We start from the raw sequence: 12,327 nt of genomic DNA on the forward strand, positions 1-12,327 counted from the left end.
TTCAGGCACAGTAGCTAAACGCTGGGTGGCCATACGCTCGTGCGGCAGCGATCTCTCAGCGCCTGGGAAGCGCCGACCGTAAGGAAGCAAGCATTATTGTTGGACATTACGTGGTTTAGTTAAGGAAGGTGAAACGTTCTCCATAAAACCGTGCCGCCGAGGCTATAAATAGCATTATCTTATCTTATCTTGTCTTATCAATTATTAACACTACTACCATTACCCTATACCCATTAAAACCCCTTACTTTCAAACTCCTTGTTTGTCCAGTTCCATAACTCTTCAACAGCCTTATCATCTTTCAGAACTGAATCCGTATACTCCTTGAGTTTTTCGTTATAAAAACCACCATTCCTGACACTCTGCGACTTGGCTGTACTTGCCCACAACTGGGCTTTTGCACCAGCGTGAACATCTGTGAGAAAAATAGATCCCAGCACACCAATCAATTTACCCAGCCAAGGTCTTCGTTTCCGCAAATCATCAAATAGGCCCGTGTTGACGACTCCTGGGTGGACCGCAACAAACTTTACAGTTGGGTAAACCTTGCTCAGGGAGCGGGTGTGGTAATAATCGGCGAGCTTGGATTGTCCGTAGCGCGCCACGCTGGAAATGTCTTCGAGTGGGGTCTTGGCGCGGGAAAGAAGGATCCCTTCTTTGGGCGACTGATTGAAGAGCAAGGAACTCAAATTGATGACCCGAGCATCTCCACCGTGTTGTTCAGCTGTTTTGACGATAGTAGGGAGAAGCAGTTTGGTGAACAGGGCTGGACCCATGTAATTGGCTCCAAATTGGACTTCGTACCCATCAGCTGTAAGGCCGGCAGGGGTGGCCATCAACCCGGCGTTGTTCATCAAGATGTCAAGTCGATCAGACTGGCTAGTGAATGCGGTGGCACCTTTCTTAATGGATTCAAAAGACGACAGGTCCAACTCTAGAAACTTGATCTGGCCCTTGAAGTCCGGCACGGCATCTTGAATCTCCTTGATGGCAGCATTGCCACGTTGTTCTGTTCTGGCTGTGATAAAGATGGTGGAAGGGTTGTGTTTTGCGAGCTGTAGGGCACTCTCTTTACCGAGTCCACTACTGCCGCCTGTAACGATGATGACTTTACCAGTCAGATCTGGGATGTCGGCTTCTGGGTTGAACGACATAGTTGAGATGGGTGAAAAATGGTAGAGAATAGATAAAGGCAAATACAAATAGCTTGAAGATAGGGATGGGTATTGAGTAGCTGTCTATAGAGATTTGGTAATTATAGGTAGGAATCAGCATGAATTAATAGCCATACTCGGAGCTCGCCATCACGTCAACAGGAGATTGAAACGCCTGGAGAATATGCTTATCAAGCAGCAGTTGTAATGCGGAGTATAGAATTATACTTTCCGCAAGTGGTGCAATTTTACCCTGGTCTAGAAAGTTGACCAAAATCATCCGTGCGCTGGCCGAAGGCACAATTGATATCCGTAGTCCGAGGTGTGTTTAGTAATCGGGAGTTTTTACGTCAATACAGCGAACCACTAGCTAGGTATGGCGCCATTCGCAAGATTGGAGTAATTAAATCTGCTCCTTGGATTCGGACCAAGGTTTTCAATACTCGGTGCAGGAATTGATGTACGCATATAGAGACACACTCCACAATATATAAAATATTTTCTAATCTAGCTTTATTCTCAAATCGATTGCTTTGGCTCATTTCATTCAAGCTTCACCGTTGAAAACGAAAGAGCTGGACCCTCGGATGAGATCTGCATACTCTTCATACATAGGCTTCAGGCCAGTTTCCAATGTCTCCTTAAAGAAATCTTCGAACGATATTCCTTCCATGTCAGGGTAGAGGTCCTTGCCGACCTGGTAGCCCAAATAGCGTGCATATTCGGGAGTATTTTCTCCCATAATGTCAAATGACTTTTGGTACGTGTACTGAAAGTAATCCATCATCTTGTTAGGATCATCCTTGGTTATGGCAATGCCAGCGTCGATGTCATCGGCGGTGCGCTAGGAGGTAGACCGTTAGCACCCAGCTTGTCTTGAAGATTGTGACAACGATAGTGGAACATACATATTTTCTTTCTATTTTCTCACCGCTGAGTCTCTCGACTGCATCATACAGCTCGTGCTGAGTGCGAAGGTCGGTGTAGGCAAAAACCTTCTGGTTAAGGGTCCTTGGGTCGTCAATGATACGGGCAACATACTTGCCCACATCGCGGGAATCGGTTCTGGCACAAGGTACATCACCGTTGCCTGGAATAGCAGTGCTGTAGAGGAAAAGATTGCGATCAATGCGGCCGGAGGGCAGACGGGGAAGGCTGATCTGGTACCACCAACCAACGTCGATAACAGTGTAGGGGAGATGCAGTCTCTGAATGTGATCCAGAATGGCCTCCTTCTATATATTAAGACGACATGTCAGTCGTTTAATATAGAAATGAACTATTGCTGAAGCACAACTTACGTTATCACGCAGAGTTTGGACGCCTCTGGGCATGACTGTAGCATAGAAGCATGGAACATAGCGTTTTACTCCTGCCTTCTTGGCTGCCTTGGCAAGGACGGTTTCATGAAGTAGACAGCAAACGATGAGGACATCGATGCCTTTGAGCTGAGTTGCGAGATGGTCTTCGGGATCATCAAGGTTGAATGACAATATGCTGACACCCTTGCCCTTCAACTCGATGACATTGGGTTTCTTCAATGAAGAGGGTCGTACAAGGGCGGTGATGTCCTGATTTCGGTGTAAGGATCAAACTTCTGAGATCTGATCGAGACTCACGAAGTGTTGTTCGGTAGATGCTTGTAAACCATTAACAATGGATGTACCGTTTTGGCCTGTGGCCCCAAGGATTGCGACCTTCATGTTAGGGTTAAGAGGGAGAGGAATCTGTTTTTGACAGATGTATAAATCGAATTTTCTACATGAAATGCAATCCTTTTATACTTGGGACATTGGAAAGTCCATACTTAGTCTTTCATAGTGGACACTGCAGTTCTGCATCGTAATTGCAAAGGACTTCTCAGTTCTCGAAGCAATTGTGGAGATGGACTAGACCAAAACCGTACTAACTCATCATTTCCCGCTCGGGAAATTCTCCGCGCGGAGTTTTCCGAGCGGGTTTCTACAAAGTGGGAGACTTGCGTTTCTCTTCACTTCCCACCAACACCAACCATTCCTCAGTAAGAAGAGATGTATGTGGCATTTCATCATATGAGAACAAGATTGGTGGAATGAAGCCCTCAGCCTGCTGGACGTGTCGCCTGCGTCACAAAAAATGCGACGAGTCCCTCCCAATCTGTGGCGCTTGCGCTGCGTTAGAGATCGATTGCCACTATTCTTCCCAAAAGCCCCAGTGGATGGAGACAAAGAATCGTCAGCTTGAAGCCATGCAACGAATAAAGGGCCAGGTTAAGAGAAGCGCAAAACGTCGGCGCGGAATTGCCCAAATGAAGACCATCGCCAAAGGAATCGATGGCAACTCGGAACCTGATATACCTGGGTCATGTTCCGTTCCTCTGACACAAGAGGTTCATTATTCATTGGTTACACCTTCATCGGAACTAGTTACACCACAAACCCCAAACCCAACCGAAGATGGGGTAGCCTTGGTTTCAGTGTACATGGACTACATCTTCCCCATTCTTTTTCCCTTCTACCGACCATACATCACCCAATGTGGACGTGTCTGGTTGCTATCCCTAGCCATGAAGAATACCGGGTTCATGAGCAGTATTGTTAGCATCTCTTCACTCGTCCTTAGGCTTATCCCTGCTCATATTGGCCCAGGACAGGATGCTTGTGCTTCCAAAACCTTGGACCAAATTCATACGCAAGCCAGTCTCGCCCTTGAAAGTATGCAGCGAGACTTGCAGCGCCTTCACGATCACGGCATCGAGAAATGTCTTTCGGACAGCGTGCACCTACTCGCGAATATGATGCAACAGCTTAATTTTGAACTTGCCATTGCGCCATCAGGGAACTGGCAGGCCCATCTGGATGCCGCCACTAACCTGTTTGAGAAAGTTCTTGAGCACCATGGCAAGGTTGGGGAGACTTGTCAAATGTCCGCTGTGATCAGTAACCTATCGGGACCTTCTTGGCCGGGTGCCGTTGTTGCCATGAATACCGAACAGGGGGCATTTCGCTTCTTCTCCAGTATTCTGCTAGTTGCCGATATAATCTCCAGCACGGTTCGTGAACAACCTGCAAAGCTACTTGAGTATCATTCTGAGCTCCGACAGAACGACTTGGGCCAGAAGCCCAGTGTAGACCTTGAAGAAATAGCTGGATGTCAAACTTGGGTTCTACTGGCTATAAGCGACATTTCAACTCTCTCGAGGTGGAAGAAAGATCAAATGACAAATGGCAAGCTGTCAAAGGACGAGCTGACTTATCGTGCGACTTCAGTCGAGCGACTTCTCAACAATGGTCTTGATAAGCTGGATCAACACATCTGTTCAGAGGATAGTTCACAAAATATTCGGCCGTTAGAATAACTTCTTAATCAGTCTGGATCTCCATATGGTTATTCGTCGGCTTCGGCAAAAGAAAGGATACCGCTGACCCGAATTTGGATTTATGCGGCTCGAACATATCTACTTTCTGTTAAGCTGGCTAGCAACACAAAGACCTCCGAGCTTGAGATCAGCGTAACACAGTTAATCCAGTCCTTTGACGCCATCACCCTGTCTCCATGGCTGCGGTGGCTTGTCTGGCCACTTTGCGTGGCTGGCATCTATGCTAGTAAAGAGCAACGGCCAGCGATTTATAAAATAATGGACTTGGTTAGTGGTTTCAAAGCATTCGGTACTATGAAGGTAGTGTTCAGTACTATAGAAAAGACATGGCAGAAACAAGATGCAGGCGAAGTGTGTTTGAACTTGTCTACGTGCCTTAGTAGTTTAGGATACAAGGCCCTATTAATATAGTTATAAGAAGTATGCGTGGTCTTAGAATTTACGCCGTAGTCTGACATTGGACAATTATTTCATATAGAGAAGAGCAATATTTCCAATTGACTGCTTTACTTCTCAGGAATCGCTGAATCGGTATAAAGATCTTGTGATGTATCCCATTAGGTGCGGCTGACCCTACCATGGCCAAGAATGCTACAGTACATCGACTAGTTTATCAATAGCGTCAGCCACAACGTAGATAGCCCGGACCACGATACGATGGATTATGCTTATGAAAAGTCTCGCCCACACTATCATAGCAGCTTGTGGCTCAATAGTACAGTTGGCCTTTTCAGTCGCGCAGAATTCCAAGCAATTGGTTGATCACTAGTGTATAGCTGGCAGCTACCAACACTATTCTCAAGGTGGCGTACTCTAACTATTCTTTGCATTCTAGTGAACAGCTTAATACAGTTAACCACGACGATTTCCCCTCTTTTGTTCTAGATTATCTCTTGCAATTCACTCACTAAAACTAACCTAATATCAGCAAGGACAATATGCACTAACTATCTCACCCGATTAAGCTATCTATTTGGAAAGACGCTACCGAATTATCTAAAAGCATGTGGCATAAGAGGCCCACCGTTTCCCATATTTCAACCGTCCCTCGTTCACATCACCACTCACTCATTCCATTCACTATCTCTCCACAAAGTCAAAATGCTGTCTGACGAACTCACCAACACCCTAGACAGCAAAACAACCCATCATGCCCTTCAAGCTGCATCGGTCAAAGACCCAGAGACATACATCACTGACAAACCAATCGACTCAGATAATGTCGGGGAAGTTACCAAAGTCCTTGTCGAGGCTGTTTTGAGCGAAGTGCCTCTCATAGGCTCATTGCTCTCGGGATTGCTAGATACATTCTGGCCAGGAGGCGAGAAAGACATCTGGGAAGATATCAAGGGAAGAGTAGAGGCCCTTGTTGATGACAAGATTGAGCAAAATGAAGCCGAAAATATCAAGAAGCAGCTCAACAGCATTGGCCGTTTACTAAAATCCTTTGCGAGACAACCACCGGAAAGTCAGGCAAAGAACTTTTATCCCATTCTCGACGCCATCGTGATGAATGTGGATTCGATCATCTACAATAAATCACCATGGTATTCTCTTGCCTATATTGTCCCGTTCGGCACGCTGTATCTTGCCGCGCTATGGACTCAGTGGAAATTCTGTATTGATGTTGATGGTTCGGATCACTCCAAGTTGAAGTATGAGCAAAACTTGGACCAGGTCATCCAGGAGCTCAACGAAAGAGTCAAGAAAGGGAGGAGCGCATGTATTGAGAGGCGCAAGGGAGGCATCAAAGAAGACGTTTCGCACTACCTCTCTGGAAAGTCGTGGATCGAAGCAGAAGATCAGCGTTCCCATTCCAAGTACGCAATGTGGTCCCAGAGGCGTCTAGCGGAGGAGAACAAAAAGAACATATCGGAACAACTACACTACGAGGCTGACTATATTTATGGAGCGAAACTTGACAAGATCCTTGAGCCAACTTACTCGTGGGCGAGATACTCGCCGAACTACCAAGCTCAAAGTCACGAGCATCTCGAATATCCGCCATGGTCATGGACTTATGTTCAGGATTATGTGGAAATGACTAGATTCGATTCTAGTTCGTATTACAAGGAGCACGGGAGGATCACAAGAGTCGTCTTACATCAGTCAAAAACCTTTGATGGCCAGCCTCAAGTGGCAGGGTTAGAGTTTGTCTATGGTGATCATCCGTATCTTATCGGACAGCGGGTTGGGACAAGTGTGGCCATGGACCTTGCAAACGACGAAGTGATTACTCAGATAAGCGCCAAACTGTCGTCAGAGAAACATACACTGGCAAATTTAGCATTTACCAAGGCGCGTCAAACTATTGACAGCCAAGGTCGTGCTCAGTTTGACAAGCATGAAAGCATCTCAGCTCTCCAGACTACTGGAATTCTTGGCCTAATTGGACTTTTCATCCCGGCTGTGGTTTACAAGACATTAGGCCAAGAGACTGAAGAGGTGAGATACGATGGTGAAGCTTCAACGCCCCGTCCTACATGCCTACTCTCCGTTTGTGGGTGGTTTTGCAATGATGAGAGATATCCTGCTAAGGACTATGATTATATTGGGTTCTTACAACCTGTCTTTGGATGTTGGGAAACAATCGGTGTGGATGGAAAGTCTACTTGAGCAATGGAGGATCCTAGAGGTGGAAAGGAGTAATCAGTGAGCAGAATCTCAAGCTGTTTAAACAGGTATATCTAGATTTTGTTCTTTAATTTCGGAGGTAGACTAACGATTTGCCCCACTCATCATATACGCGTATATATACTTCTGTATTGAATGCTTCAGGACTTGAGGAATGTTCTGTCCGGAATTTCGTGCCAGCACAATCTATTCCATTAAGGATCGCTCGCCCCCATAGTTCAATTATGTGCCAAAGTCCCAAAAGCATCGTCTTAATGCTGTGGACTTTGGCAAAGGCAGCAGTGGTTGCGCCAACCAGCACAACTTCGACTTGAACAATAACCCTGTTAATCCATCGGAAGTATTATCCCATCGCGCCCCATGGCTAGATTATTTATCAGCATGAAGTCCGCAATCTCAACTAACGGACCCCCCAGTATGGGGAAGATGGCGCGAACTTGATCAATCACAGGTGGCACGGCTGAAACACGGACGGACCCAAGATTGCGCCGACGCCATAACCTAAAATTGCAATCGGTCTAATATCATGCCGTGGACAAACGTAGTTTTATTCACACTATCGACATAGAGTATTTCACTTATAAGTTTTCAAGAGTAGCAATTCGTAGCATCAAGGCATCAAGTTATTACCATCTATCATATATCTAGAATCACTTCATCTACATCGAGTTCCTAGCCAATTTTATACAATGACTTCTCACATAGAGCAACCGATAACACTGAAAAATGGCTTAACGTTGCCAAACAGGTTGGCTAAGTCTGCCATGGCAGAGAACATAGCAGACAAGGACCTTTTGCCAACTGATCAAGTCTATACTGCTTACAAGACCTGGGCCAATGGTGGCTGGGGACTTATAATCACAGGTATTCCCGAATTCTGTACTGTCAATCAATAGTCATTGCTCACTGACTGTTGCAGGGAACGTGCAGGTTGACCCTCGCCATCTGGGTCAAGCTAGAGATATTGCCAACAATGACTCCATTGACAGGAGCCGCATTCTCTACAGCTGGAAGAAGTGGGCATCTGCTTCTCGAGTCGGTGGAACCCCGACTGTCGTTCAGATTAGCCATCCCGGCCGGCAATCTCCACTCGGCGCTGGCAATCGAGGTTTATTCGACAAAACTCTTGCTCCTAGCGCTATCCCTCTGCGACTTGGCAAAGGAGTATTCGCGGCGGTGGCCTCCAGGCTGCTGTTTGGGACGCCAAGGGCCATGACGGTTCCAGAGATTCTGGACGTTCAGGATCGCTTCGTCAAGACAGCAGTTCTTGCTTCCGATGCTGGATTCGACGGCATAGAGGTGCATGGGGCACACGGATACCTTCTCTCACAATTCCTAAGTTCCAAGACTAACCAGCGAACTGACGAATATGGCGGTTCAGCTAGGGAGAGGGCGAAGATTGTAGTGGACATTATCAGGGCAATTCGCAAAGCTGTGCCACCAAGCTTCACAATTGGCATCAAGTTCAATTCAGTTGATCATCAGTCTTCTCAAGCCCTAGAGGATTGTATTGAGCAACTCCGTTTAATCACAGACGCCGGAATCGACTTTCTCGAAATCAGTGGTGGAAGTTACGAAGAAGGAATTGTATGTTCCCCTATTTTAGTCAGTCATTTCATTACTAACATTATCTACAGGGTATGGTCAATCCAGATAAAGCTCCAGCCGTCAAGAAGGAAAGCACAAAGGCAAGAGAAGCCTTCTTCCTTGACTTTGCGACAGCCATCAGAGGCCAATTCCCTGGCCTTCCATTACTTGTCACGGGCGGATTCCGTAGCCGCACTGTGATAGAAGATGCTTTGGCAAGCGGTTCGCTCGACATTGTTGGTTTAGCACGACCAGCAATGTTGGATCCCTCTGTCCCGACAAATACGCTCCTAAATATGAACAAGAAGGGAGAAGAGGCACGAGCCATTGCCATTTCAGTCCCGACTCCTTGGCTGCTGAAGAAGATTGGAAATTATATCATCGGAGCCGGATATGAAACTGTGAGTTCCACAACCCGTGAACATGACAAGGTGCTAACGTTCAATCGCAGGCCTGGTACGGAAACAAGATCAAGACCTTGGGTAAATCTTAATATGTTTAAAGTTGAAGTGTTGTGTATATGGGATGGAATCGTTTTGTTAGAGTTGTTGTCGTTTGCCTATATAGTAGAACGAGTGGTGTATCTTACAAGATGTGCAAGGCCTACTTTGTAACTATTAACGCATGAGCTGATTATCTTAACGCCACAAGGGATCCGTCAAACTTGCTGAACATTGTGTAAAGAATAGCTGAACCAGTTTACCAGGATCTATATCTCACTCTACTTTTACTTAGCATCCGATATCATTATCCCTGTTACGATATGATCAGTAATCTTATTAAATTAATCCATTCAACAAAAAAGCTAACTTAATCTGGTAGATATACTACAGTTTAGAATAGGATTTCACTATAATCATTCAGTCTTTAAATCCAAGACTGCAAGTAGCAAAAGAAAGAGTCAATAAAATTGATTTGACCTCTACCAACAACTAACTTCATTTGTAGGTATCTAGGAGACTACTTCCCTCATAGCCCCTGTCTCAATGTCAAGTGCATAACCTACGACCTGGGCCTTTTTCGGTAAGAATGACCATTTTCTAATTTCTTGCACGTCCTGACGAATGCTCTCATCAATGCCGATACTGACGGTTGGTTAGTATGGTAAAGGCTTTCTGTGATACAACACTTACTCTCTAAAGGTTCCAAACCATTTGTCTTTAATTGACTCAGCATGAGCAGGGGCTCTCTGAATGAGTTTCGACCTGATCTTCTCCTCAGTAGTAAATAGTCTGCCGCAGTCTAAATTGTGGATCAGATAATTTTACTCTTGCTTTGATTTGCAGTGTCACAGATACATACCATTGTGATGAACGACAACGATCAGGTCAATCGAACCGATAGTTCCCATAACTTCAAGGCTTCGGAAAGCATCAACAGCGCGACCACCTGCGTTACGAATTACCAAAGTCTCTGGATTCGCATTAGCGTGAATAAGTTCCAGCATTGGGCCAGTGTATTTTACCTCCAAACTTGAGGCCGAAGTAGTCACGAGGATCGACTCGAGCATCTGAACAAGTTACTATAGCTGTTAGTATGTGGTCGAATTGAGCTCTAAGATAACTAATACTAACAGATACAGATGGCTCCTGAGTCCGCCTTGGCGCTGACTATATCTTGCATTGAAGGTGGTGGTTGGTAATCTTCCAATGATTCCCTTGGATGACGTTAGCCTGTGTAAAACAAATTTGGTCAAGCGTGACACACTCATTGCGTTCGAGAAACTCTTGTAGCTTTAGACTGGCCATAGCTGGTTTGACGTTGCAATAGGTTGCAAGAGAAAAGTAATTGATTGCAGTGTTACGAAGAGACGGTGATAAATATAAAGGACAGTAATAACATCATCTCAATAGAGTTTAATATGGAATATAATTATTTAACCTAGAGAATGGAAACTCTACTGATTATTCGTTCACTAATCATTCTAGACATGAGTTGACTAAATGATCTCTTGGTAAGTTCTACTCGGGGAGCCAAATACATTTTGTAATCTGATAGAATCGGACTTATTTTTGATTGAGAGTAGTCTAGTACAAATTTAGATAGCGTAGAGTATCTCAGGGATGTGCCATTGGCCCATCGACTATGCTATGTCGACAGTGGAGACCGGCATAGGAGCAACCGTCAGCCCGACAACGACAGCCTCAACTTAAAGGTACTACTATGGCGTTGCATTATTAAACTTTAAAATGACCTACAATACTACGTGATAGCATAGTTTCATGTAAATGCGGGATGAATAGTAATCTCCGTTTTTCATGAAAGTTTTCTCTGCGGTCGCTGTGACATCAGTGTCCGTCCTGAGCTAAGAGCCTGCAGCAGAAGAGCGGTGTAATTTTACACCGTCTTGACTTAATTCCACAAATCTACTATTACTTCAGGTTCACATCGTTGGATCATATAATATCTTTCGTTAAACCTTGGCCCAGGGACTTGGATCTGTATTTATTACATCGGAACTTATCGAGAACAACCCAAATTTTAAACATTAATCATTATAACACAGGATTAGTACAATTCTAGGCGTTACAGGCAGCCAAGTAAGGAAATATCCTGTATCAGGACTAAGATTTGTGTTCAGGCTACTGATTAATAATAGAGTACCCCTGTTACCAACATCTTCCTTCAAGAGAAAGGCTAGCATATCCAGGATATCACTCACGATCCAACCAAGTCATCAAGCCAATCTTGGGTAGACAACGGAGTCGAGCTTGTCAAGGCCCATCAATGAAATTGTCACCTTGAAGTCAGCCTTTGCGATATATGGCGTCACTGAGTTCTAGGGTGTCATGTACGACCCAAGAACACGCGAACTAGCTGATTCAACTAACGAGACCAAGATTGAGGTCGCCTACGAAGTGGAAAAGCAGCAGGATCATGATATCATAGACGCTACATATGATACAATTGAGACCTTGCACCGGCTTGTCTTCTCAACCCTTCTGAATACGCAAAAATTTAGTAATGGTAAGATACACATAATCTCCAGGCCACCTACCATTATAAAACAGAAGAGTCTCATCGAAACATATTCGCAATTGAGCTAGCGGGCTTGAAACGCGCCACCGAATCTCAGGAGTTGATGCGGTACAATGTCTGAAGTGACAGCTTTAAACTTGATAGAGTAGTTAGTTATTGTCTTGTGTGAGCGTGGTCGTGCTAATTGCCGTATTAGCTCAGAATCCCCTTGCCAATGGGGTTCCATTCTTACCCCGGCTACCCAGTTGGTGTTGTGAGCCAAGAACAATTGGTATTTATCACATCCCTTGCGTCCATCTGGTGATGTAAACCGTTTATTGTCAGTGGTGCCCGTCTCAGTTATGATGGGTCACGTCACCTAGCTTGGCTAGACTCACTAATGTCTCAGTAACGTCGTGTCAAAACCGGAGCATTGTTATGTCACACAAAAGAGTGACTTCACATTTTAGTTGGGCGTCAACGGTCACTGAGACATTCTCCCTTCAAGGGATGTTTATCAACAGAAATTAAAGTGTGACAAGGTCTAGCCCTGGGAACTATTGGTCGCCTCTGGAATTTGGTCAATTCCCATTCCCATCCATTTTAAAGATTTATTCTGCATACTTAAACTTTCCA

General features: G+C 45.1%; 6 protein-coding genes across 6 annotated transcripts; 3 read left to right on the forward strand and 3 right to left on the reverse strand.

The window, feature by feature from the left end:
* Nucleotides 1–233: 233 nt before the first annotated feature.
* FSST1_006455 (uncharacterized protein) lies at nt 234–1,154 on the reverse strand (the record flags this gene model as incomplete). The annotated part of the gene is made up of 1 exon (XM_083232825.1): nt 234–1,154. The coding sequence occupies one exon, from the start codon at nt 1,152–1,154 to the stop codon at nt 234–236; it is 921 nt and encodes a 306-aa protein (XP_083089885.1).
* A 547-nt stretch (nt 1,155–1,701) lies between these two features.
* FSST1_006456 (uncharacterized protein) lies at nt 1,702–2,857 on the reverse strand (the record flags this gene model as incomplete). Its single annotated transcript, XM_083232826.1, has 4 exons — nt 1,702–1,998; nt 2,063–2,389; nt 2,456–2,725; nt 2,774–2,857. 4 exons carry the CDS (start codon nt 2,855–2,857, stop codon nt 1,702–1,704), a joined length of 978 nt encoding a protein of 325 aa, XP_083089886.1.
* Nucleotides 2,858–3,225: 368 nt separating this feature from the next.
* On the forward strand, nt 3,226–4,873 carry FSST1_006457 (Zn(II)2Cys6 transcription factor; the record flags this gene model as incomplete). Its single annotated transcript, XM_083232827.1, has 3 exons — nt 3,226–4,481; nt 4,548–4,779; nt 4,832–4,873. 3 exons carry the CDS (start codon nt 3,226–3,228, stop codon nt 4,871–4,873), a joined length of 1,530 nt encoding a protein of 509 aa, XP_083089887.1.
* A 740-nt stretch (nt 4,874–5,613) lies between these two features.
* Nucleotides 5,614–7,128, forward strand: FSST1_006458 (uncharacterized protein; the record flags this gene model as incomplete). The annotated part of the gene is made up of 1 exon (XM_083232828.1): nt 5,614–7,128. One exon carries the CDS (start codon nt 5,614–5,616, stop codon nt 7,126–7,128), a length of 1,515 nt encoding a protein of 504 aa, XP_083089888.1.
* A 707-nt stretch (nt 7,129–7,835) lies between these two features.
* On the forward strand, nt 7,836–9,226 carry FSST1_006459 (NADH:flavin oxidoreductase/NADH oxidase family protein; the record flags this gene model as incomplete). Its single annotated transcript, XM_083232829.1, has 4 exons — nt 7,836–8,010; nt 8,066–8,733; nt 8,784–9,134; nt 9,185–9,226. 4 exons carry the CDS (start codon nt 7,836–7,838, stop codon nt 9,224–9,226), a joined length of 1,236 nt encoding a protein of 411 aa, XP_083089889.1.
* Nucleotides 9,227–9,685: 459 nt separating this feature from the next.
* On the reverse strand, nt 9,686–10,481 carry FSST1_006460 (carbonic anhydrase; the record flags this gene model as incomplete). Its single annotated transcript, XM_083232830.1, has 6 exons — nt 9,686–9,818; nt 9,867–9,975; nt 10,036–10,146; nt 10,199–10,255; nt 10,308–10,390; nt 10,441–10,481. The coding sequence occupies 6 exons, from the start codon at nt 10,479–10,481 to the stop codon at nt 9,686–9,688; spliced, it is 534 nt and encodes a 177-aa protein (XP_083089890.1).
* Nucleotides 10,482–12,327: the final 1,846 nt, after the last annotated feature.

Source organism: Fusarium sambucinum, chromosome I (genome assembly GCF_050947815.1).
Source record: "Fusarium sambucinum isolate potato_lamoka chromosome I, whole genome shotgun sequence".
Taxonomy (NCBI): Eukaryota; Fungi; Ascomycota; class Sordariomycetes; order Hypocreales; family Nectriaceae; genus Fusarium; species Fusarium sambucinum.